Source organism: Strigops habroptila, chromosome 8, assembly GCF_004027225.2.
Source record: "Strigops habroptila isolate Jane chromosome 8, bStrHab1.2.pri, whole genome shotgun sequence".
In the NCBI taxonomy this organism is placed as follows: Eukaryota; Metazoa; Chordata; class Aves; order Psittaciformes; family Psittacidae; genus Strigops; species Strigops habroptila.
In genome coordinates this window covers 23,470,559-23,493,236 of record NC_044284.2, presented here as the reverse complement: position 1 = coordinate 23,493,236, position 22,678 = coordinate 23,470,559, and the positions used below count along the sequence as shown (strand labels likewise).

The window sequence follows — 22,678 nt, the reverse complement described above, 5'->3', positions numbered from 1 at the left end:
ATTTTTGCTAAAGCATAATCTGTTATGTCTATAGAAAAAGACCAAAGGCAGTAAGTAAGCCTGCAAACACTACTTTCAGGAGAATCTGGCCCAAGAAGTCCAACTTAGTGATGGCAATGAACAGACTTCTTGCTTCCAGTATCAGGTAGAACATTCAGCTCTGGTATTTATATCAACAGGAGAAGGGGTGTAGTTTTGGGTTTGGGTTTTTTGTTGTTGTTTCCTCAGCATGAACACATTGATACTAAAAATATTTAATGTTAAACCACAAGACAAACACCCCTACTTACATTGTCTTTTGATTGTTCAGAATGGAGAAGCAATACCTAAGTACCAGAACATCACAGCTAGAAACAAATGCTTTGCATTAGTTATCCAATTGCACACAAGCATCCATGCATGAGTTCCTATTTTGGTATTTCAAGGTTACCTGATTTTCATAACTATGTATTTCAAGCTAGAATTTGGCACACAAATGCACATGAGCAGTCGCACAGGTGTTCTCCTATAAGCCAGGACAGTACAATATCAAGATTTCACTGTAAGAACTGGCATTTGAATTTTCAAGTATGATCATGCTTTAGGCTGATATAACACTTGCAAAATTTTTCAGCCCACTACGTTATTGGTCTGTAAACAGATTTCCCTTTTTATATATTGAAGTATCAGATGACACTTACTACTCGAAGTGCATTTGCAAACCTGAAGGTGTCACAAGTTCTTCTGACTTGCAAATTTGTACCAGGAATGACTACTGCTACCACATGTATTATAAGAAAGTGTGAACAAAAAAACCAACTATAAACATTTTCTACTCAAAAGCACAAATATGCACTGGGAAAAAATGCAAGCATTTCCTGCATTGAACTTTCTGATGCAGAAGCTTTAGAACAACAATTTAAATACCAAATAGAAACTTGTTTCAAAACTATCATACCTTTAGAAGTTCAGGTTCCCATGAATCCAGTGTTAAAGATCTTACTTTTGAAAAGTGGACTCCCAAGCTCCTAAACAGCATGAGAAAAATACTAACCTGTAACTATATGCTATGTCTTACCTCAGACAGCTTTACTATTAATTTATGCAAATAAAGTAGTTACCTTTATTGTGTTTACAAACAGGGGTCTCTAACCTTGCTTCAATATACATTTGAAGAGGCAACCACCACCCTTCCTAATTAAGCCAATGCATAAATCAAATACAGTTCCAAAGTGTTCCCCAACCTGTGTATCCCAGAGCACTCAATGCACAGCGTGATTCCCAAGTTGATACTGGCCCAGCGAGGATCTGCCAAACCACAATCACAGCAGGCAGCATTACCAGGAATACATTGAACTCGCTGCAGAGCACTTTCTCCCTTCAACAACTTCTCTTTTGTCTCACTCCCAGATTCTAGGCTTCCAGCAGAAGGGGATGATTTCTTTTCCTGTTTCTAAAAAAAGAAACAAACGAAAAAGGAGACACACACTAAATTAAAGAAATAAAAATCCTACAGATAGTGACTGTGCACTAGAATCTTAGAAAAGTAACTTCTGCATTTAATGCCAAGGATAGCCATAGAACTGAAAAAATATTTAGCTTTTTAGAAGAAATACAGAACTGAATATAGGAGTATCCTATGAATTTTAATCACGCTACAGAAAAATCTCATCAAAACATACAGGCCAAAGTAACATTAGTAAAATGGAGTGAAAGATATATTAGATATAAATCACAGCCTTCAAAGTTTCACTGCATTTCCACTGGAAGACAAAGAGTGGATTCTTTCTGTTCCTCTCCACTTGTGAAAAGATGATTTCTCTATTTTTAATACCCAGGATCTAAAGGGGTGGTTATTGTTTGGTTGTTTTTTAAACTTACCTCAGATTCATCCCCTTTCTCTCTATATGCTGTAGCAATACTGGTCTGAACAGCTTTAATCCATGCCTGCCGCAGCTTTTCCGAGTCAGCCTGAAGCATGCAGCTTCTGTGAAAAATCATGTGTACTCAGTTTCAGAGACTGACCAAGCAGCTAACATCAAACAACACACTGTTCAATAAAATACAGAGAAAGTTTCTTCTATCACAAGTCTATTGTTTAGTAGGCATCATCTAATACACCCGTTTATTTTGAGATAACAAAGCAGCTAACCCTTTATAAATTACAAACTCCTTTTTTCAAAACTATTTGCAGGTAATGATAAAACATAGATATGACTTTTCAAATAACCCAAATAGCTAGTTTCAAATAGCTAGTTCTAGCTAGCTTCCTATTCCCTTTCTTATTCAAATTTTTTCATTTTTATATGCTCACATGCATTTTACCTCCATGACTCATTACACAAGACACAGGTATCAATCCTTGAAAACACAGTTTAATTCCCTGAGATCAAGAAAAAGTTATTTTAAATTCTCTGACAATGAACTACCTTTCACACCAACAGTCAGAGGAAACAGGTCATCAAGTACAAAACTGTGCCAACACTTATGGGTTGAAAAAGTATAGGCAAGCAGGAACAAAAGGCACGTTAAAGGATACAAATATTAGGACAGCAATCTATTTAGAAGAAAAATGTTAAGTAGTAGTGAGGAGTGTAGATAACATCCAAACCTAAAAGCAGACTGATCTTATATCAAGAATGTAAATATGGTCACATCTCAAAATCATTAATGAGAAATCCACATCCTGCCCTTGCTGTGTGACTATGCTGTATGCAGCAGGACTGCTGTACTTCTCCAAATACAACTGATACACTGCATTGATAAAGCTAAAAGATATTTTTGTTTGGTAGTCTCAATTAGTGCATTCTGAAATGTAATTTAACACTATTGAGACAACAACTTATTAATATGCTTCTCTCTCATTACACCAATCAAATCTGGAGAAACTGATATCCGTTTTTATATTACTGAGCAGCCTGATAGTATCAGCAACTACTAAGCCACAACAGCTCCACAACCAGAAGCCATTTCTGCATAAAGCACAAGAATGCATGTTTATTTTAATGCCAAAAGTAAACTAAACACTAGGAACACTTCTCACAGCATCACTTACTGTTAGCCAAAATTTCAGAGAACAGAATTGTTCAGATACTTTTCCTGTTTTGATCTGTCCCAAGAGAAATGTTAATCTTGCATTTCAAGACAACCGAATGTAACAATTTTTTTTTTTTTTTTAAATAAACATGCTCCATCTCTTCTCCTTACTTGGTTGGAGAAACCACCTCAAAACAGAAACGTCTTTCTATGTCTTCACAGTGCTTAACTGTGCAAAGCCGCAAGTCTTCAACAACTACTGTGGGATTATCCTGAGAGACAAAAATTAACAAAAAAGTCACAGAGGAAAGCTAAAGTTGCTAACAATCCCATATTATCTACCATTTAATTCTTGTTTACACAACTTTTTCCTCCAAAATAAAATTTTAATTAGGTGAAATCAGAGATACTTAGCAGGAAATATTTAGATACATTTCAATGCTTAGTTATATTTAATGAAAATTTACTACAAACTTCGTGAATTCCTTTTTGCCTACAATCCACTCCACTAAATAATCAACACCTTATATTTAAACAGTATTCAAAAGAGTTCAAAGATACTTTCTAAGAGATACAATTAACTCACAAATAAATCACAAATATTATACCTAAATCAGCAGCATTGTAAGTGAAAAGCACAAAACCCAGAAGCTGGATGCAGTGGTTTTGAAAATTTGATTCAATTCATAAAAATCCTGTTCTAATCTAACAGCATTTCAAAGGTGCATTAAAAAAAAAAGTAACTGGAATTCACAAATGCAGAATGTCCAACTCAAATGTGCTCACGCAAACTCAACTGTTTCCTTTCTGACTACAAAAATTAAGATCTTTCATTTGTTACCACCAGGTAACAAGGGACAGCCTCTGAACCTGGTCTGTTAACACTGAAGAGAAATTAACTGTCATAAGCTCTTCCTTTCTCCCCCCAACCATAGAGTTCTCTACTTTTTTCCAACATGGAGAACAGTTACAGCTATGTGGTGCAAAAGGAGATTCTAAAACAGTGAACAAAGGAGCACAGGCCCAAATATTAATTGAAAAGGCTGGCTTTACAGCTTGGGGCAGAGCTGTACTTGCTGCTGTAATATACAGCTGCACTTTCTCACCAGCAAAAAGACAGATAATTCACTGCTGAACCATCCTACATTTTCAGTATTAAATACATGTACACAGCATTCCTGACTGTTTCATGACAAATGCTTTCATGCTATTTTCTCCCCAGCTGCTAAATTGGGTATGTGAACCCAGTAAGTAACTGGAGGGAGCAAGTCCTGAAAGAGTTAAACACAACTGCTCAAAGAACAGGATAGAGTATTTCCCTGCCAGCAAGTGAGTACAAGCCTTTTGGGACCAACAACTTTGAAGGCTCTTCATAAACCTTCTCTGCAACAAGGTAACAAACCCCACAGAAAATAATTACGTGCTTACAAGTCACTACACAGGAATCTCAAAATCTGTAAGTGTAGATATTAATCTAATCTTATAAAGGGGAAATAATTTAGAAAGAGCAGTAGGCTGTTGAAGACTACACAGGATGCCAACGTCAGCACTGTTTCTCCTTCCCCAATCAATCAGGAAAACCAGCACCCATGCCCCAAACTATCCCAGTTTTTGATACCTACCTTAAATTTCTTCTGGTACACAAGTTGGTTATTTTGTATTGAGAACCAGCGCCTATTCAAATGAAGAGACATCCAGAGAATACGTAACTAATTTTACAGTGCTTATTTGACCAAAATGTGCTAACATACAGTCTGCAGAGAGACTGCCTAAAAGAATTCACAAAATTAATGCCGCAGTCAGTTTTGGCAAGTATTTCAAGAGAATAATGAAAAAAGGTAAAGCAGAGACAAAACAGAAAAGAGAGCAAGGTTCAGATAATTTGAGTCCTAAACAAATACATTCATGTTATGACATTAGTTAAGATATCACACAAAACATTTTCATTTCAAAGAACATGTACTTCTGTATTTCAGCAGCTAACTACATTTTAAAGTAATTGTTTGGTAAGACAAATTCAGATAGTTTGAATAACAAAAATACTTGAACTATGTGAACTACTCACTCCTGAACTATTTTTGAGTATAACTAATAAATAGCTTACTAAGGCACTAAAATTCCTACAGTTGCTATCCCATGCAGGTTTTACATCTGTCTATAGTTAGCATTTCTTAAAATTTTAGGTGCTGAAATAAAAAGATTGCATACAAAACCAAAGGAAAACCAAGGAAAACCTTTTAAGTAGGATCCTAACTTAAGCCTCAGCTTTGTAGGAAAATATCAAATAAAAGATCTAATGAAGGCATCCTATAAAATCCAAAAGATAATGTAACACTTACAAACCTCTCTGAACTCTATCATTCCTTGTCAAACTCACTGTCCAGATAGGATACAGTTCATAAAGAATGGAAATATCGTTCATGGTTTGGAAAAAATTACAAGTGCCTCAGGTCTCTTACAAGGGCATTTTATCAGACCCCTAAATATAAAAAAGCAACAAACATAAACATACCTGTCTAGCTCTTCTGGGGATGAACAAAATAAAAGCTAACCAATCATCACTGGTTTTGAACTGACAAAAAATGAAGGGAATGTAAAATACAATTCAATCCTGCAGAGAAATGTACACTTCCTGGTTTTGTTCAGGTTTATAATGTGAACCTGTGTTTATCACAGCATAATTCCTAAATACCTCAAATACTCCACTTATACCACATTTCACTTCCTCCTGCGCTGCAAATAGTTTGAATGGCAACGCTATACAAAATATTGAATGCAACATATCTTGTTATTCTCCACAGGCTGTTGAACTTGAAGCTACAGTTTACTACAATTAGTAACAAGAGGGCTCCATATATTTTTTCAACCACCACAAGCCATTCATTAAAAGAAGCAAAGATTAAGAAAAATTAAGATAAACGAAGTTAGATTCAAATCAGAAATTCTAGTATTTGTTAGAAAAGTTAGTACATCATAGACAGATGAGATTCTACCTTTTAAGAATCTTTTCAAATGTTGTGCAGATATATTTAATTTTAAAAGTAATTTAAAAAGCAACAACAGGATCTTCTTTTAATACTGGATTTCAAACATAACAACAGACATCCTTCTGGGTTCAGATAATGAAAAAGTTGATTACTTTTTCAATTTATTAACAGCAGTAGTTTTGGTCACTGCTATTTAAAAGGTATCACCTTTACCATCTATTTAAAAAAACCCCTACAGATGCACTAACTAAGCCTCAAATACAAGCATAAGGTGGGTTATTGTTAATATTTAAAAAGGTAACTTAACAAAAAACAGACTAGAAAATAAACTCCAGCTTTTTTATGTGCTTTTTTCAAATGTAACACCAAACAGAAAAGCATGGAAAGCGGTGCTTAAGTGATACAGGAAAAAAATAAAATAAAATTAAGCCTTGCCCCAAGATAACATGCAACAGAGCAAATCCTTAACAACAGCATTAGGTGGTGTCATTAACTTCATTAATGCAATGCTTCATATATTCTACAGCTAAATATTCAGTGAGTTACTAAAGTAAGAAAGCTCCAATCTGATCAACTGGATGTAAGTGAGCACGCAAATTGTAAAATAAATTTGTGCCAGCTTTAAACCCTAATCTAGAAATTTTCACAGTATTTCAGGCCCTTTTTTCCCTAGTAGAGAAATTGAATCTGTTTAAGAGAACTTTCCAGTCTGACCAAAAAGGGGTGGGGGGAGTTGGTATTTATTTTTTTTAAGGAAACATATTGAATGAGATCAACAATTCAGAATGTAGTATAACTTGAAGATCACTTTTGAATTAGATGTCAAGAGAAAAGAAAGTTAATACATTTTATTGTATGCTTGAAAAAATAAAAGTGGCAGACTGCCCTCCAACACATGAGCACCACAGCAGTTTTATTCAGGCCAAAAACTTTGAGTTATTTCATAGTAACTATGTACCATCAATAAATTCTATTCATTACTGTAGGAAATAGACTGCTGGGAGTCTACAGCAGTAACAGTCAGGAAGTTTTCAGGTACAATAAATGCACAGAAGGTGCTATTATAGAGTATGCAACCTCTATCCTGTTCTAAAATTAATGTTCATAAACCTTTAGGCAACACGTGCGCAGTAAGTACCGACCATTGCCAAAGTTTCTTTAAACGTGTCATTCTGTCAGTAACAGGAGAGGAGCACGGCGAAGGAGAAAACATACTTAGGGAATCTTTGAGTAATTTGCACTGCCTCAGTGGTGCTTAAATATAGCTGTTTGGGTTTAGAAACTGAATGTTTTCCAACATTTATACCTACACAACTCAAAAATTGAAATCAAATCAGAAACAATACAACATTCATTGAAAAAATTTCCAATTTTTAAGAACTGAGAGTAACACCAAAAAGAAACATAAAATTTAAATTCAGTTTTACAATTAGTGAATCATGCTTATTGATTCTCAAAAGGAAACCATTTTCTTCACTAGTTGCTATTAGCATGCAAATAAATGAGAATGATTAAGAATGCACAACATTTAAAAGTCACATCTTTTTTTCCAATGCAATTGATAAGAAAAATCTCACCAACTTCAACTGGATAAAAGTCAAAACACTGATCTTATAATGCTCACAAGTTTGAGTGCAGAAACTTTAATTCCTTTTTAGCTAAATCTAGCTCAATCTTTCTAATTCTTTTAAAGTTGTTGAGCAGCAGGTATACTGGCATCCCAGGCAGAATCCTTCTGTTATTTTCTTAGACTGAGCCATTTATACATCCATTGCAAGTAATCAAAATTAAATGCAGGGTTAATGAAGAGCTTTTTGCGTGCCAAAGAAACATCGGGAAGGTATAAAAGAAGCTGGTTGGTACCTGATGTGATCTGGCTTTTTCCTGTCATGTGAAAAAATGGGGTAGGATTAAAACATAAGGGAAAGAAGGAGAAGGAATGAAAAATGCAAAATGAGCAAAATAAGCAAAGAATTAGCATGATCTGAAAATACAGCAGAATTAAAAAGGAAAACATTTAATGCATCCAACCTAAAAACTATGCAGATTATACCAGTGCTTGATAAATGTACTTCTCCCTACAGACATTTATGTCTATTTTTTTCCATTATACAGATTTGTTTTTCACTTTAATTTCTAGGAACTAAAACAGCTTTCCACCTACTGCTCCACAGTAATAAATGCACCTGATTTCAGCTCCCGATGCCTTAAGAAAAATGGTGTACAATAAAAGATATCATTTACAAACAGACATATTTCCAAAAAACAGATCTCCATTCCTGTTACTGTAAGACTTTGCAGTATAAAGACATAATTTTGATTCCACTGAAGTGTATTATCTGAAATATTCATGTACATTATAGGCTATCCATTTAGCCACAACAAAACGAGTTCGCCAAATCTTCAGCTCTTTCAAGACACAGCAACACTGAATTGCAAATAGCTTGTAGTTTACTTTGTAACCTGCTCAAACACTATTTGTTTCTCAAGCCAGTGTCATGCAGAACAATTCCGAGAACAGGAAATTTGATGCAATAACCCAAATAACTATAAAGTCTTGAGACAATGAAACCCAAGATGCCAGCTGACCCAAGAAGAAACTACATCATCCTAGCAAGAAATTAGCTTGGATTGGAAACAAACCAAGTCTTCATTCATTAGGACAGATTTCCCTCCCTTCAATGGGCTGCATTACATGGTTTTGTTTTTAATTTCTCCCCCAGCAACCAGACTTTTCCCAGAATAATCCACTATGGTGTCCATAGATCCACTGACCAAGACATGCACACAGAGGCATCACAATTCTTTAATTTGTTAGCTAGAACCATACTGATGTGTGCCAAACCCAGACAAAATCCATTGTAACATTTCCTTTTATCTTATGTTTTTAATGCTGGCAAGTATATACTAATAGTGGTACTTGCAATGAATTTTAGTGCCCTTAATTCAGTCTTAAAAGAGTACTTGAAAAGGTTTAGAACCAACAAAATACCAACTGATACCAACAGAGGAAAAAGAGAAGCTATCATTTCCCATACACATTACTACTGACAGCGCAATAAGGAGTTAGCAAGGAAGATTTGCCGAGAAGAATTGCAAGGAAGAATTGCCGAGGTGAGTATCTCCAGAGAGGACGCCTTTAACACCGGAGCGGGGGGAAGCACAGCGTCCAGGAGCCTCAGTTCGGAGCGGCGAGAGCGACCGAGAGAGCCCCAAGTCCTCGACAGGACTTGCCCAGGAGCCGGCAGCTCCGCTCACGCGAGCAGCTGACTCACAGGGGGCGGCGCCAGGAGTGACGGCACCAGCCCTCAGTGGGGAAAAACCCATCCCAGGGAGCGCGAGCGACCAGGAGCGCGGCGACCAGGGCGTGGCACGTCAGTCAGGGCGTGGCGCGGCAGCTGGCGCAGGCAGGGCGAGCGGGCAGCGAGCGGCATGGTGAGCACTCGCCTCAGGACCAGGGCCCGCGCTGGGCGCTCTGCCCCGGCGGTGGCCAGCGTAGGCACCCAGACAGAGCCGATGAGAGGGGAGGCTGCGGCGCAGACCTCGGAGTGTAGAGAGTGCCTCGACTGGTCTCTTGAGGCGAGGGTGCACAATGGGCAGGGCTGCACTCGGTGCGCCCTGGTGGAGGTCCTCCTGCAGCAGGTGGCTGAGCTGCGGGAGGCTGTTGGACAGCTAAAAGATGCCAAGGAAGCTGAAAGGAAGCTGGGCTGCTTGCTCCAGGCCCAAAACTGCGCAGGGGCCGCAAACGTCCAGCACTGCTCATATAGGAAAGAAGGAGGGCAGCAACCCAGGAAGCTGGGAATTAGTCACGAGAAAAACTAACAAAAAAAGGAGGAAGAGGACAATTAACGACAAGGGGCTTCCTCCTAAATCTGATGTCCCCACCCAGAACCGCTTCACAGTTCTGCAGGGGGCTAATGAGAAAGCACACACCACACCTAATGAGTATCCTGCTGATGCACCAGTAAAGAGGATCACTACTGGTGCCTCCAGGGTCATAGTAGTAGGGGACTCTACTTTGAAAGGCACAGAGGCACTCATCTGCCGGCCTGACCCAGTCTCGAGAGAGGTGTGTTGCCTGCCAGGGGCTCGGATCAGGGATGTTGCTGAGAGGCTGCCTGCTCTAGTAAGTCCTGCTGACTATTACCCCCTCCTAGTGGTCCATGTGGGTGCTAGAGATACAGATAGCAGTAGCCGGGAGAACATTAAGAAGGACTACAGAGCCCTGGGAGAGGTGGTTAGGGGCTCTGGAGCTCAGATAGTTTTTTCATCGATTCTCCAGGACAAAGGGGAGGACCTTAAAAAAGCTAGGCGCGTTTGGCAGGTTAATAAATGGTTAGAATGGTGGTGCCATAGTCAGGGGTTTGGCTATTTAGAACATGGGGCTCCATTTGGGAGGCCAGACCTACTGGAGGCTGGTGGAGCTGGTCTGACAAAGAAGGGGAAGAGCTGTTTTGGTAGGAGGCTTGCCAGGCTGGTCAAGAAAGCTTTAAACTAGATGTGTTGGGGGAGGGGAGCACTGATCCATCCCAACACTCCTGGTCAGTTGCCAGCACCTGTAATAAGTGCTTGGAGCGATGCAGAGATGTTCCAGCTGCCCCAGCCATTGAGTCGGCTGCATTTGGAGCTCGGCTAAGGTGCCTCTATACAAACGCCCGTAGTATGGGGAACAAGCAAGAGGAATTAGAGATGTGTGCAAGGCTACGGGAATATGATGTCATTGGTATCACAGAAACATGGTGGGATGGCTCCTATGACTGGAGTGTCGGAATGGAAGGTTACAGGCTGTTTAGAAAAGACAGGCCAGGCAGACGGGGAGGGGGCGTTGCTATCTATGTCAGTGATAGGCTGGAGAGTATGGAACTCTGTCTGGGGACGGGGGATGAGGTAACAGAGTGTTTGTGGGTCAGGATCAAAGGGAAAACAGCAATGGGGGACATTACGGTGGGGATCTGTTACAGGCCGCCTGATCAAGAGGACTCTGTGGATGAAGCGCTCTACAGACAGATAGGAGCAGCCTCACGCTCGCAGGCCCTTGTCCTCATGGGGGACTTCAACCATCCTGACATCTGTTGGAGGGACGGTACGGCCCGGCACAAGCAATCCAGGAGGTTCCTCGATTGTGTGGAAGACAACTTCCTCTTTCAAGCAGTAGAGGAGCCAACGAGGAGAGGTGCCATGCTGGACCTTGTGCTCACCAACAGGGAGGGACTGGTTGGAAATGTGACGCTCCAGGGCAGCCTTGGCTCTAGTGATCACGAGATGGTTGAGTTTGAGATCCTCGGGACAGTGAGAAGAGCATGCAGCAAGCTCACTGCCCTGGACTTCAAGAAAGCAGACTTTGGCCTCTTCAGGAACCTCCTTAGTAAGGTTTCATGGGATACAGTCCTAGAGGGCAGGGGGGCCCAAGACTGCTGGTCGATATTCAAGGATCACCTGCTACGTGCTCAAGAGTGTTGCATCCCGACTAGAAGAAAGTGCAGCAGGAGGGCTAGGAGACCTCCATGGATGGACAAGGAGCTGCTGAGGAAACTTAGAGGGAAAAAAAAAGCTTATAGAAGGTGGAAGCGAGGACAGGCGGCCTGGGAAGAATATAGGAGCATTGCCCGGGAAGCTAGGGACCAGGTTAGGAAAGCTAAGGCCCAGCTAGAATTAAGTTTGGCAAGGGATGTAAAAGATAACAGGAAAGGATTCTACAGATATGTAGCAAATAAAAGATAGACTAGGGACAATGTGGGCCCTCTCCGGAAGCTATCAGGAGAACTGGCTACCATGGATTTGGAGAAGGCTGAGGTTCTTAATGACTTCTTTGCCTCAGTCTTCACCAGCAAATGCTCTGACCACACCACCCAAGTCTTGGAAAGCAAATGCAGGGACTGTGAGAATGAAGACCTTAGGCCCACTGTAGGAGAGGATCAGGTTCAAGACCATCTTAAGAACCTGAACGTGCACAAGTCCATGAGACCTGATGAAATCCATCCACGGGTCCTGAAGGAGCTGGCGAATGAAGTTGCTAAACCACTGTCCATCATATTCGAAAAATCCTGTCAGTCAGGTGAAGTTCCCGATGACTGGAAGAAGGGTAATATAACCCCTATTTTCAAGAAAGGGAAGGTGGAAGACCCAGGGAACTACAGACCAGTCCGTCTCACCTCTGTGCCTGGCAAAATCTTGGAACAGTTTCTCCTGGAAAACATGCTAAGGCACATGAAAAACAACGAGGTGGTTGGTGACAGCCAACATGGCTTCACTAAGGGGAAATCCTGCCTGACCAATTTGGTGGCCTTCTATGATGGAGCCACAGAACTGATGGACAGAGACAGAGCAGTTGATGTCATCTACCTGGACTTGTGCAAAGCGTTCGACACTGTCCCGCATGACATCCTTGTCTCTAAATTGGAGAGACATCAATTTGATAGATGGACCACTCGGTGGATAAAAAACTGGCTCGATGGCCGCACGCAAAGAGTTGTGGTAAATGGCTCGATGTCCAGTTGGAAACCTGTAACGAGTGGTGTCCCTTGGGGATCGGTGTTGGGACCAGTCCTGTTCAACATCTTTGTCGGTGACATGGACAGTGGGATTGAGTGCGCCCTCAGCAAGTTTGCCAACGACACCAAGCTGTGTGGTTCGGTTGATACGCTGGAGGGAAGGGATGCCATCCAGAGGGACCCTGACACGTTTGTGAGGTGGGCCGATGCCAAGCTTATGAAGTTTAACCAAGCCAAGTGTAAGGTCCTCCACCTGGGTCAGGGCAATCCCAGGCACTGCTACAGGTTGGGTAGAGAAGAGATTCAGAGCAGCCCTGCAGAAAAGGACTTGGGGGTGTTGGTTGATGAGAAGCTTAACATGAGCCAGCAGTGTGCACTTGCAGCCCAGAAAGCCAACCGTATCCTGGGCTGCATCAAAAGAAGCGTGACCAGCAGGTCGAGGGAGGTGATCCTGCCCCTCTACTCTGCTCTTGTGAGACCTCACTTGGAGTACTGCGTACAGTTCTGGTGTCCTCAACATAAAAAGGACATGGAGCTGTTGGAGCGAGTCCAGAGGAGGGCCACAAGGATGATAAGAGGGCTGGAGCACCTCCCGTATGAAGACAGGCTGAGAGAGTTGGGGCTGTTCAGCCTGGAGAAGAGAAGGCTGCGTGGTGACCTCATAGCAGCCTTCCAGTATCTGAAGGGGGTCTACAAGGATGCTGGGGAGGGACTCTTCCTTAGGGACTGTAGTGGTAGGACAAGGGGTAATGGGTTCAAACTTAAACAGGGGAAGTTTAGATTAGATATAAGGAAGAAGTTCTTTACAGTGAGGGTGGTGAAGCACTGGAATGGGTTGCCCAGGGAGGTTGTGGATGCTCCATCCCTGGAGGTGTTCAAGGCCAGGTTGGACAGAGCCTTGGACCACGTGGTTTAGGGCAAGGTGTCCCTGCCCGTGGCAGGGGGGTTGGAATTAGATGATCTTAAGGTCCTTTCCAACCCTTACGATTCTATGATTCTATAAGATCAGTGCCATCACTCTTGGTTCAGAACATCAAGAAATTCCAGTATATCTTTCTAGGCTGGTTTTGTTCCAGCTGGTTGATTTTCCACCCACTTCCCAAAAAGATGGGGCATAAAATGAAGCAGCAACCTACCTATCCAATAAGAACACTGAAAATATCTTGTCTGTCTTGGGGCGTTTCACTTCAGCTCTGAATTCTCTCACATAAAATATGTAATTCTCTAAATGTTTCCTCCTTTGGTACGTCATAGTAAATTTTTAATCACAAAACAGTTAATGCAATGACACAGTCCTTTCTTGTACTCTGCCTAGTGACTGGAAAAAACACTCACCTCTAATATATGGTAAACTTTAATCAGTATTATCTTCCTGCAGCTGAAACTGCAGTAGTACCTCAGTAATGCATTCTGTCAGTGGAAACAGGCAGTGGAATGTGGCAATGACCATTTCAGTGCCTACCATGTAGCAAGCAACTACAAATGTATTCAGAAATAAAAATAAGATAAAAATACATGTCTATTTTCATTAAAATGGGGCTAGATTCAGAAACTAATATAACTTGTCTTCATAAGAAGGTCTTAAACATGTATTTTATGTATGATAATAGTAATTTTGTAACAACTAGAAACGGTTTGTGAATGTGGAGTACAAAATTAAAATGATTGACTCTAATTCTAAACTGTGTTTATAGATAGCTATTCTCTGCCTAATACTGAAGCATCCCGCTAGCCTACTACAGTGAGATAAATTATCAAGATTTTAAGTTTAAAAAAAACATTAAAGGTTTAGTTTGATTGAATACTCCTGTGACAAGCAGAAGAAAAAACTATATGCAAATATAAATTATATAGTAAAAGTAGATAACTCTGACTCATTACTGAGCTGTTTACCTTGGCTCTCAAATATTGTTTGGATATGTTTTTATTATATATGTTTAAACTCATAACTTAACCTGAAAAGGTGTCATTGCATATCTTAATTATGACTTCCCCATATTTATTTTGTGTCCATTCACACCAGGAACATAGGAAGCATATCTCCCAGTTTTTTCCCTTCACCATCCTTTGATGCTTGGCAGATCTGTTTTTGGAAACTCTGAATTCTGCTTGGATGAAATTAACCCAGAAAGTACATTGCAGATGGATAATCAGACCACAGGACCAGACTAGAAGTAGTCCAAAGCAAAATCCCTTATCCTAGTTGCACATAACTTGGTAATACAGATACCGTCTTATTGACACCAGTGACCCTTGCATCAGTCTTTGGGTTTAAGTGAAGCAAGCCCAATTTGTCATAGACTTGTGGTGTTCCAAGATGCTCAAGGAATTATAGATTAATTAAGATTGGAAGGGACCACATACCCAAATGCACATTCTGGCCTTTGAAATACAGCATGTAGTTTAAACAGAAGCACTGCTGCAAAAATTACAGAGAATAAGATAGTAAAAAGAGCTCTATATCACAATAAATTAACTTTAAAATTCAAGAACTGTATCCAACTATACTGTAAATGCTCCTGCATACACATAATATTTCCTTGAAAAAAAACTTATACCCTTGGAAATACAAAAGAAATCCTGTTCAGGGAGAAAAACACATAAATAATCATAAAATATACATCGTTAAAGAGACATGACTAACAATATATTTTGAATTCCCAACTGGACATTCAAAACTACTAAGCAGAAGTCACTGCACAGGACAAGAATTGTAAAGAATAACAGTTACATGCTTATCTTTCAGGAAAAAGAACTTGAGTCTTGAGTCTTTCACCAGCTTTCCCTGCTTCCAATGACTATACAACTTCCATTTTACTTTGTCCTCTACTGCTTATTTTCCTAGCATATAAATTTGCATAGCTTATTGCATACAATCATAGGGATTGCTCTGTTTCAATCTCAAAGTAAGGCCAAAATGCCATTAGAGAGCCGGACTGTGCACAAGGAAACAAGCTTTCCATACATTGGACTTCTCCAGATTAAGATAACACTCTTAGAAAAATGCTTGCAAACAACTAGGACAGAGAACAAGGGAAAAACATCTTTGAAGCATCATCTCTACATTAATTAACAGTCGTCCAAGTGTTCTGTCAAAACGGTGAAACCAGTGAGTTGCACAGGTTATAAGTCAGACCAGAATTGTGCTTAACAAGCAATATCTTAATAAACTAGTAAATAGAGGTTCTGAATAATTACCTGTTCCAAGTCTTGAAGGCATTGCTGGCTCGCTTAAATAGATAGCCTTCCATAACAATACCATTGGCTGCATCTACATTGTATTCTAGTTTAGTATCATCACTGGAATAATCCTAGTACAAAGGAACAAGACAAGAAAGAGACATTGCAGTTTTAAATGAAACTTCAAATATGGACAGTATTAGTGTCAAAACCAGTAAACATCTAGGAATAATGTCTGCTTGCAACTCATTAGTCAAGCCATGACTCTGAGCCCCAACACTTGGGTTTTAAGCATTTTTAGGAGATCAGAATGCTGAAGATTTTTACTTTACCTGCACACAAGGGGAATTTCTTGCTCAGGTATGGTGACCTCTATGGCCAAGTAGAGGGCAAATATTACTGACAGAGCATCTGATGCTTCAACTGTCTGCTCAAATAGTCTCACATATATTCCAAAGAAAGGGGAGAGTAAGGTAGAGGAAAGGGGGTAATGGGAGTTAGGAGTCAAAACTGAAAAGCAATTGCAGCCTGTTGCAGACAACTGTATGGAGCCAGTCATGCTTTAGCATTTTCTTCAGTTCTGTGATCTGGACAAGTGAGCATGATTGGAACTTAAAAGATAAGTAAATAAAGATGATGGTATCAGTTATCTCTGAATTAAAGTGGTCAGGCTGCTGACAATGATAACAAGAACTCAGCAGTAGGGGCTGGTTTGGGTTTTTTTTCCATGATCTTTGACGAGAATATGAACCTAGAAGTAGGACAAGGGAATACACATATCAATCAATCTAGTAACAATAACAGCTAATATCAGCTAATAACGTATGTGGTGATAAGCTGCTTTCCTATCTTGTCTGAAATAGCACAGACTCTTCCTGGGGAGCTGCAGAGCTCAAGTATTCGGTGAGTGGGAGGCTAACAGCTACTAGGGGTGCATGAAAAACCACACATGGAGCAACATCATTTATCATAACCTATGTCCAGAGGTCAAAATAATATATGTGTTATTATTTAATTTCACTGTTAGTAAAATGTATCCTTAAAGTAAACTAGTAACATATGGCTTCTTCCCCTTAATTAGAGCAGAAGAGACACATCACTGAAAATTAAATTTCAGAACAAAAAAAGCTCCCAAACTCCACCAGATTAAATACTGAAGATGCAGGACATTTCATAATGTCACTCTGCCACACCTTCTGCAGGTGTTTTTTGTAAATTGAAATATTAGCTTTGCATGAAAAGTAAATCTGTGTTTTGTACTTTGCTCCTTAGGAATTTGTCTATACTAGGGGAAAAGACGCTATACTAAAAAAAAAAAGTTTGGTTTCAAAACCAATGCAATTAGCCCTACGTAATAGTCCAGCCCACACACAACTTTTCTTCTATGCACAATGTTTACCCTTATACATGCAGATAGGTCCAATCCAAGGTCAATTAAACAAGACAGTGAAATGGTTACAAATATCAGAACAGGCCCTTTACACTCCCAGGCCAGCACAGCACCAAATTCCATAAATTTAGTGTTTTCAGCCATTACTAATATCTGAATAGATTAACTAAATTTGAAATGTTAAACCTAGATTTTTATTAATTCACTGGCAGAAGATCAATGCAAAAGTAAGAGTTCCGGAAGAAAACGAACTACGGTATCGTTATCATGTAGTGATCTGAATAAACATACAGGTTGCAAATAAAAGCTTCTCAAAAATTACAGATTTGTGCATTTACTAGTCAGCATTTAACAACTTTGATTTTCTGCCTGTTTTCTAGATCAGAACAGGCTGAATATTAAAGACTTCATGTAAGCACAATCAATCATGTATCACAGTACAATTTTAACTCAGTATTTCACTACTTATGACATACACAAACATCAAAGTGTTAAAAGTCCTGGTTTTTTTCTTACCCTCTCAAAAAAAGAAGGGGGGGGGGAACCCTATAAGCACAGACTTAGACATGCTGATGTCACACTCCCTCCCTCCCCCAAAACTTGATAAATTAATCTAACTTACCAGCTCCCAAACATAATGAAACCTGCTAAAAACTTGCATCTTCCTGCCTCAGTGATGCCTGCAACTCCTTGTCTAGTGAAAGACAACTTACATTCCCAGAGTCTTTTCTGTCTAAACTACTGTGTAATCACATTTTCCTCCTGGTTTGGAGAACTGCTGCAGAAAACCGAACTGTCTTTTTCCAATGTATCTAGATTTACATTTTGAAGACATACACAAGCATGACAGGAAAACTCCTTTGGAAGGTTTATCATGCCACGCTCTCAGTCCATATTGTCTAAAACACTGAGCCTTCCTGCTGAAGTGCACTCAGTGTCATTTTTAATGGCTTCCCTGATTGACTTCTACCTTTATACAGCAGATAAAGACACAAGAGTATACAGACAGATGTTTAATATTTTCCTAACTATACATAGCAGACTACCAAGGGAGTGGGGTGGTAAAACTTCCATATATTGATAAAGTTGTGGTCAGGAAAAAGATGAACTAAAAAAGAAACAAACAACCCCACACTTAATTTCAATTAAAAGGATAAAACTAGAAAAAGGAACTAGATAAGCTATGTCTGATCTTATGGTCTCTGCTATTTTGTAATCAAAGAGTAGGAAAAAAGCAGTCACATTATAGTTTATTTTTATATTGGCACATGGAAAAGTTTAGTGAGTCGTGAAAAATAATCAGGGGGTGGAGAAAAATACATCCATATCTTTCCAGTATCCTGCATAAGAGAGTCACATGTTAATAAACCCAGTCACTTTATGCGATTCAGAAATTTGGTATTCCTTGACCTAAAACGCATGATAAAGACCAAATTTTAAACATCGTTCATTTACTAATTAGATGTCAGTTAGGAGTAAAGTACATTTCACCTAATCAGAACTAAGAAAATTAAGCCAATGTTATTAAAGTTACACTGAAGTGCTGTATCGCACATTTCATTCAGATTTGAAGGAAGGAATATCTATGGCTTCTATTCTGACAGTCATTTTTCAAGGTTGGCCAGCTACTGGAACAGAAACACATAGAAGTGGGCTATGTAAGTGAAGCATACAGCATGCTTTCATGCCTGGTGTTTTCTTCTTTTTCTTTAAATGTCCATGAGGCATAGCAAACTAGCTGGCAATGGAAAAACAACTTTCACTTCCACAATTAATACTAATCTGGTGGGTCACAGAATACTTACTATTCTTGATGGTCTTCCAGTGAATGCATTTTCATAGAAACTTACCAATTCATCACACATATTGGATTAATTTCATAGCTTGCATGTTTTCTGTTTCTCTACATATAATTTTCTTGTTACCAAAACATAAACCCCCATACTTTTTCAGTGGCAGCAGTTTTCAATTTACTTTCAATATGAAGGCTGCTAGCAAGTCATGAAAGCTATTCAAACCATTTTACCACTAAATCTTAGGGAGTGTGAGTATTAGCATTTTAATATTGAAAATATATTCAATATGGGTTTTATTTTAGAGAAACAGATGTTTAAATTTTTAAAAGTCAGTAAATGGGGGTGCATAAGTACCAAAGAAAACACTACTCTGAAAAGTTACTCCAGCACATGCTAAACAGAAGACACTGTGTGACCCTCCCATTTAGAAAGTTGCTTCCATTCCCTTCCCATCAGCGAAAGAATGTCATGCTTAAGTTGAAAGTCCCTTGAGAAAGGGCTTAAAACAACAACACGCACAAGTAACAAGGCTTACAGTCCAAGACCAAGTGAAAGAACGCAAGATAGTCACTGAGCATACAAGTCACTTGACATACTGGCACATCCTTACTTTTTGAGAGAAGATTTAGTTTGCATTACTTCTCAACAGCAGCTCTGGTTTATGCCTGCTTTCTGACTGCAGTAGCATCTGGTTTCCTATCACCTTGTTTATTCAAGATGTTAAAAATTTTCTCTCACTCCAGCTGTTTCCTGAGCAGTTCTTTGGAAGCAGACCTTTTTTTTTTTTTAAATGACAAAGGGATTTGAATACAACAAAAACTATTTCAAGTTCAATGCAAACATTTTTCCTGTTTCACTTCCCTCATTTTAGAAATATCAGCTTTGTCCCCAAAGCAAAAGCCGTAATGCTGTTTACAGGTCCAACTGATTTTTAAATTATTTCTTAATTCAACATGTTACTACAGCAATGGGCTGCAAACTGCTCAGAAAACAAGAGTTGTAAGTCTTAAGTGATACTGACACTGTGACGCCACTCTTTAGATATAAATCTTTCCCTATGAAAATAGATTGCAAAATGTTCCCAGAATGATCATGACATTTCTAGATTAATTCATAGTATGTATTGCTCCAGATTAATACAGAAAAATATAATTTCTTACACTAAGAAGTTTTCTGCATATTTGCTGAGTAAACAGACCACAAAAGTTAAACAAAAAAAATGAGATACCAATTCTCTGAAAATTGGAATCAGACTATAGTGGTGACCAAGCCCTTCCATGACTTTTGCATTAGCCTCTCAGACAACAGTCTAATTAAATAGGATGATGATTATGCAGAAAAGTGAGATGAGTTAATTAGTGCAACTATTCTGCATGCATATGCACATATATGCAAACACAGGTAGTGTGTGGGTAGGTGTGTGCACACGTGCACTTACCTATACATTTCAGAAAAGGAACTGTTCTTTATCCACACAATGAAGAAAAGGCATCATTCTGAAGCATTAGATTAAAACTTCAGTATATTAAATGCATATATACCTCATGGAATATTCAAGACAAGAAGCAGAAGTTTCACTAGTTATAAAACATAGAAGGATTTGGCACTGGAAGATTTGGGAACACATGCCTAAGAGGCAGCCCACTGGAAAGCAACATGACAGGCCGTGAGAAGAGAACAGAAAACAAGGTTGCCATCCTGGTCAGGTTGACCAGATGACAAATAAAGAACAAGATCCAAGGTCTAAAGCAGTTCAAGATTCTGAAATCCTGATGAGCTGGAAGCAAACTTGGCAGTACGGTTGGGAAAAGCAAGGAGGAGGAGACAAAAAGCAGACAACATGATTTGAATAAGAAACCAAGAAAATTATTTCACAAGCTGTAAGAGGAATCTGCAATAGAGCATGCCCTCCAAAGCCTAGATACATTCATCTAGGCATTGTCATCACAAAAATGCATCAGTGACTTCACTGATAAGGACAAGAGACAACATGTAACTTGAAACACAGAACTTCAGAGGACAACATACAATACAATCTGACTGCCCTGATTATAATTTTAGAGACAGTGTAAAATTGTCATTCACTTAAAATAAGGAACAATATAGAAATAACCTCACTGTGATTGCAATTTGTACTAGAAAGCAAGAATATTTGTACTAAGCAAAGATAGAGCTTATCAAATTTCATGAAGCTTAAAAGTTTCAATAACCATTGATACTAATAGGAATATTTTACCTGTAAAGCAGCCTTAAGCAGCATTTGAAGAAAAAACAAAGACTGTAAACACCACTGGCAACAGCAATTACGATAATTCACAGTAATAAGTTATTATTGCTATGGCAAATTAAAAGAAAATTGCGCATAACGTATACCCTTCACCAGGCACCGCTGTTCTCCAACAGTAAAATCCTCAACTACTGCCCACTCCTGAAACAAGGCCTATTCAGCCCAAACAAATTAAAATTTGAACATCAATGTTAAGTCTCCAGTTCCATCTCTTTCCTATTTCCCCTCTTTCTTCCCCTTCCTTGCCTGTTGTTACCTCCCATCTGCCTGCAAGCACAGCACATCAGCACTGCCCTAAAACCCATCATCGTATCTGCTCAGTTTCACAGTTACAGCAATCCTAATACTTCCCACCAACTCCAGCAGGCATGATGGGATGAAGTGAAAATACATTTTTAGCAACCAAAAGCGTTACCTTTTCCCATTAGTATTAATACTGATTTTTACTAAGGCTACCTAAGTTATACTCTTAAAAAGTTCTCATTCCTGAATTTACTCATCAGATTTCATTTACATTACGCTTTTTTTTAATGCCACCTGAATGGATACAGAATATACTTGATTGAGAGTAAGAAGTGTCGCATTATCTTTAAACTGGTATCTAATCTCTTTCAAAAGTACCTGCAGTATTAGCTCACTACCAGAGAGTTCACTGGAAATATTTTTAACTTCTAGCATTATACCTGAAAAACCAATACTGATCTAGAGCTTCTGAAACATCCAAACAACAGAAATCATTCCCCCCACAACATGAATTACCTAAATTGTTCTCAATAAGCAAAAATATTGCACATACGAATCTTCTCAAAACAACAATTTATTGTTATCACTTTCTTTTTTGTACACAGTCAAACACCATACATTAGACAGTCTTTACAAAAGTTTACTTTTGCTCTTTCTGTGCAACAGCAGCTGTCACACTACCTCAAAGTGCTGCATTCTTATTTGGCACAGTCCAGAAAGCAATACATGACTGAAGGACTGTGCAGTATATATATCTCTTCTACAGACACACAGGACGGAAAGATAGCAACTTTTACAACTAAATTCCTATTACATCTTGGATTGAATAAAGAGTTCTATTGAAATGTTAGAGTCCCAGCATTCAAATATATTCCACTGTTCTATATATGTTTCATAACTAAACAATCTTCTGTTCTGTAATACAAAATTAGTATCTGCAATCCAATCTTAAGCTTAATGATGCATAAGTCTATTTCTCTGCACTAAAGATACCATCCCTCAGAGTACTGATGCAAAGATGCACTGCTTGGGAGAAATGCTAGAAACAAAAATGTGTGTGCAGTCTGCCTTTTACATTCTCTCAAGTACCTTTTGTTGAATAGTGGAGTGCTTTTGCTCCATATCTCTCTTCTCCTTTGCAGCATCTACAGCCAACTGATCCAGCTGTAAAGAGAAACAGAAAATTGGATCTTTAGATATCAAGAGAAATTTGGCTCAGTAGATTTCATAATGCTGACAAAAAAAGAACATATTATGTCTAGACACTGAATGACTTTTGGTTTATTTGC

The 22,678-nt window shown here is 39.1% G+C and overlaps 1 protein-coding gene across 1 annotated transcript in view; it reads right to left on the bottom strand.

Annotated features, from left to right (window-relative positions):
- Positions 1-22,678, bottom strand: part of ACAP2 (ArfGAP with coiled-coil, ankyrin repeat and PH domains 2) — a 72,802-nt gene that overhangs the window by 15,759 nt on the left and 34,365 nt on the right. Inside the window, exons 9-15 of the mRNA XM_030495327.1 lie at positions 22,479-22,553; positions 15,692-15,804; positions 4,638-4,689; positions 3,187-3,287; positions 1,861-1,966; positions 1,224-1,432; positions 938-1,007 (exon numbers count right to left, since the gene is read on the bottom strand). Of these exons, the coding sequence (XP_030351187.1) occupies positions 938-1,007; positions 1,224-1,432; positions 1,861-1,966; positions 3,187-3,287; positions 4,638-4,689; positions 15,692-15,804; positions 22,479-22,553 (726 nt within the window). The remainder of the gene's footprint in view (positions 1-937; positions 1,008-1,223; positions 1,433-1,860; positions 1,967-3,186; positions 3,288-4,637; positions 4,690-15,691; positions 15,805-22,478; positions 22,554-22,678) is intronic.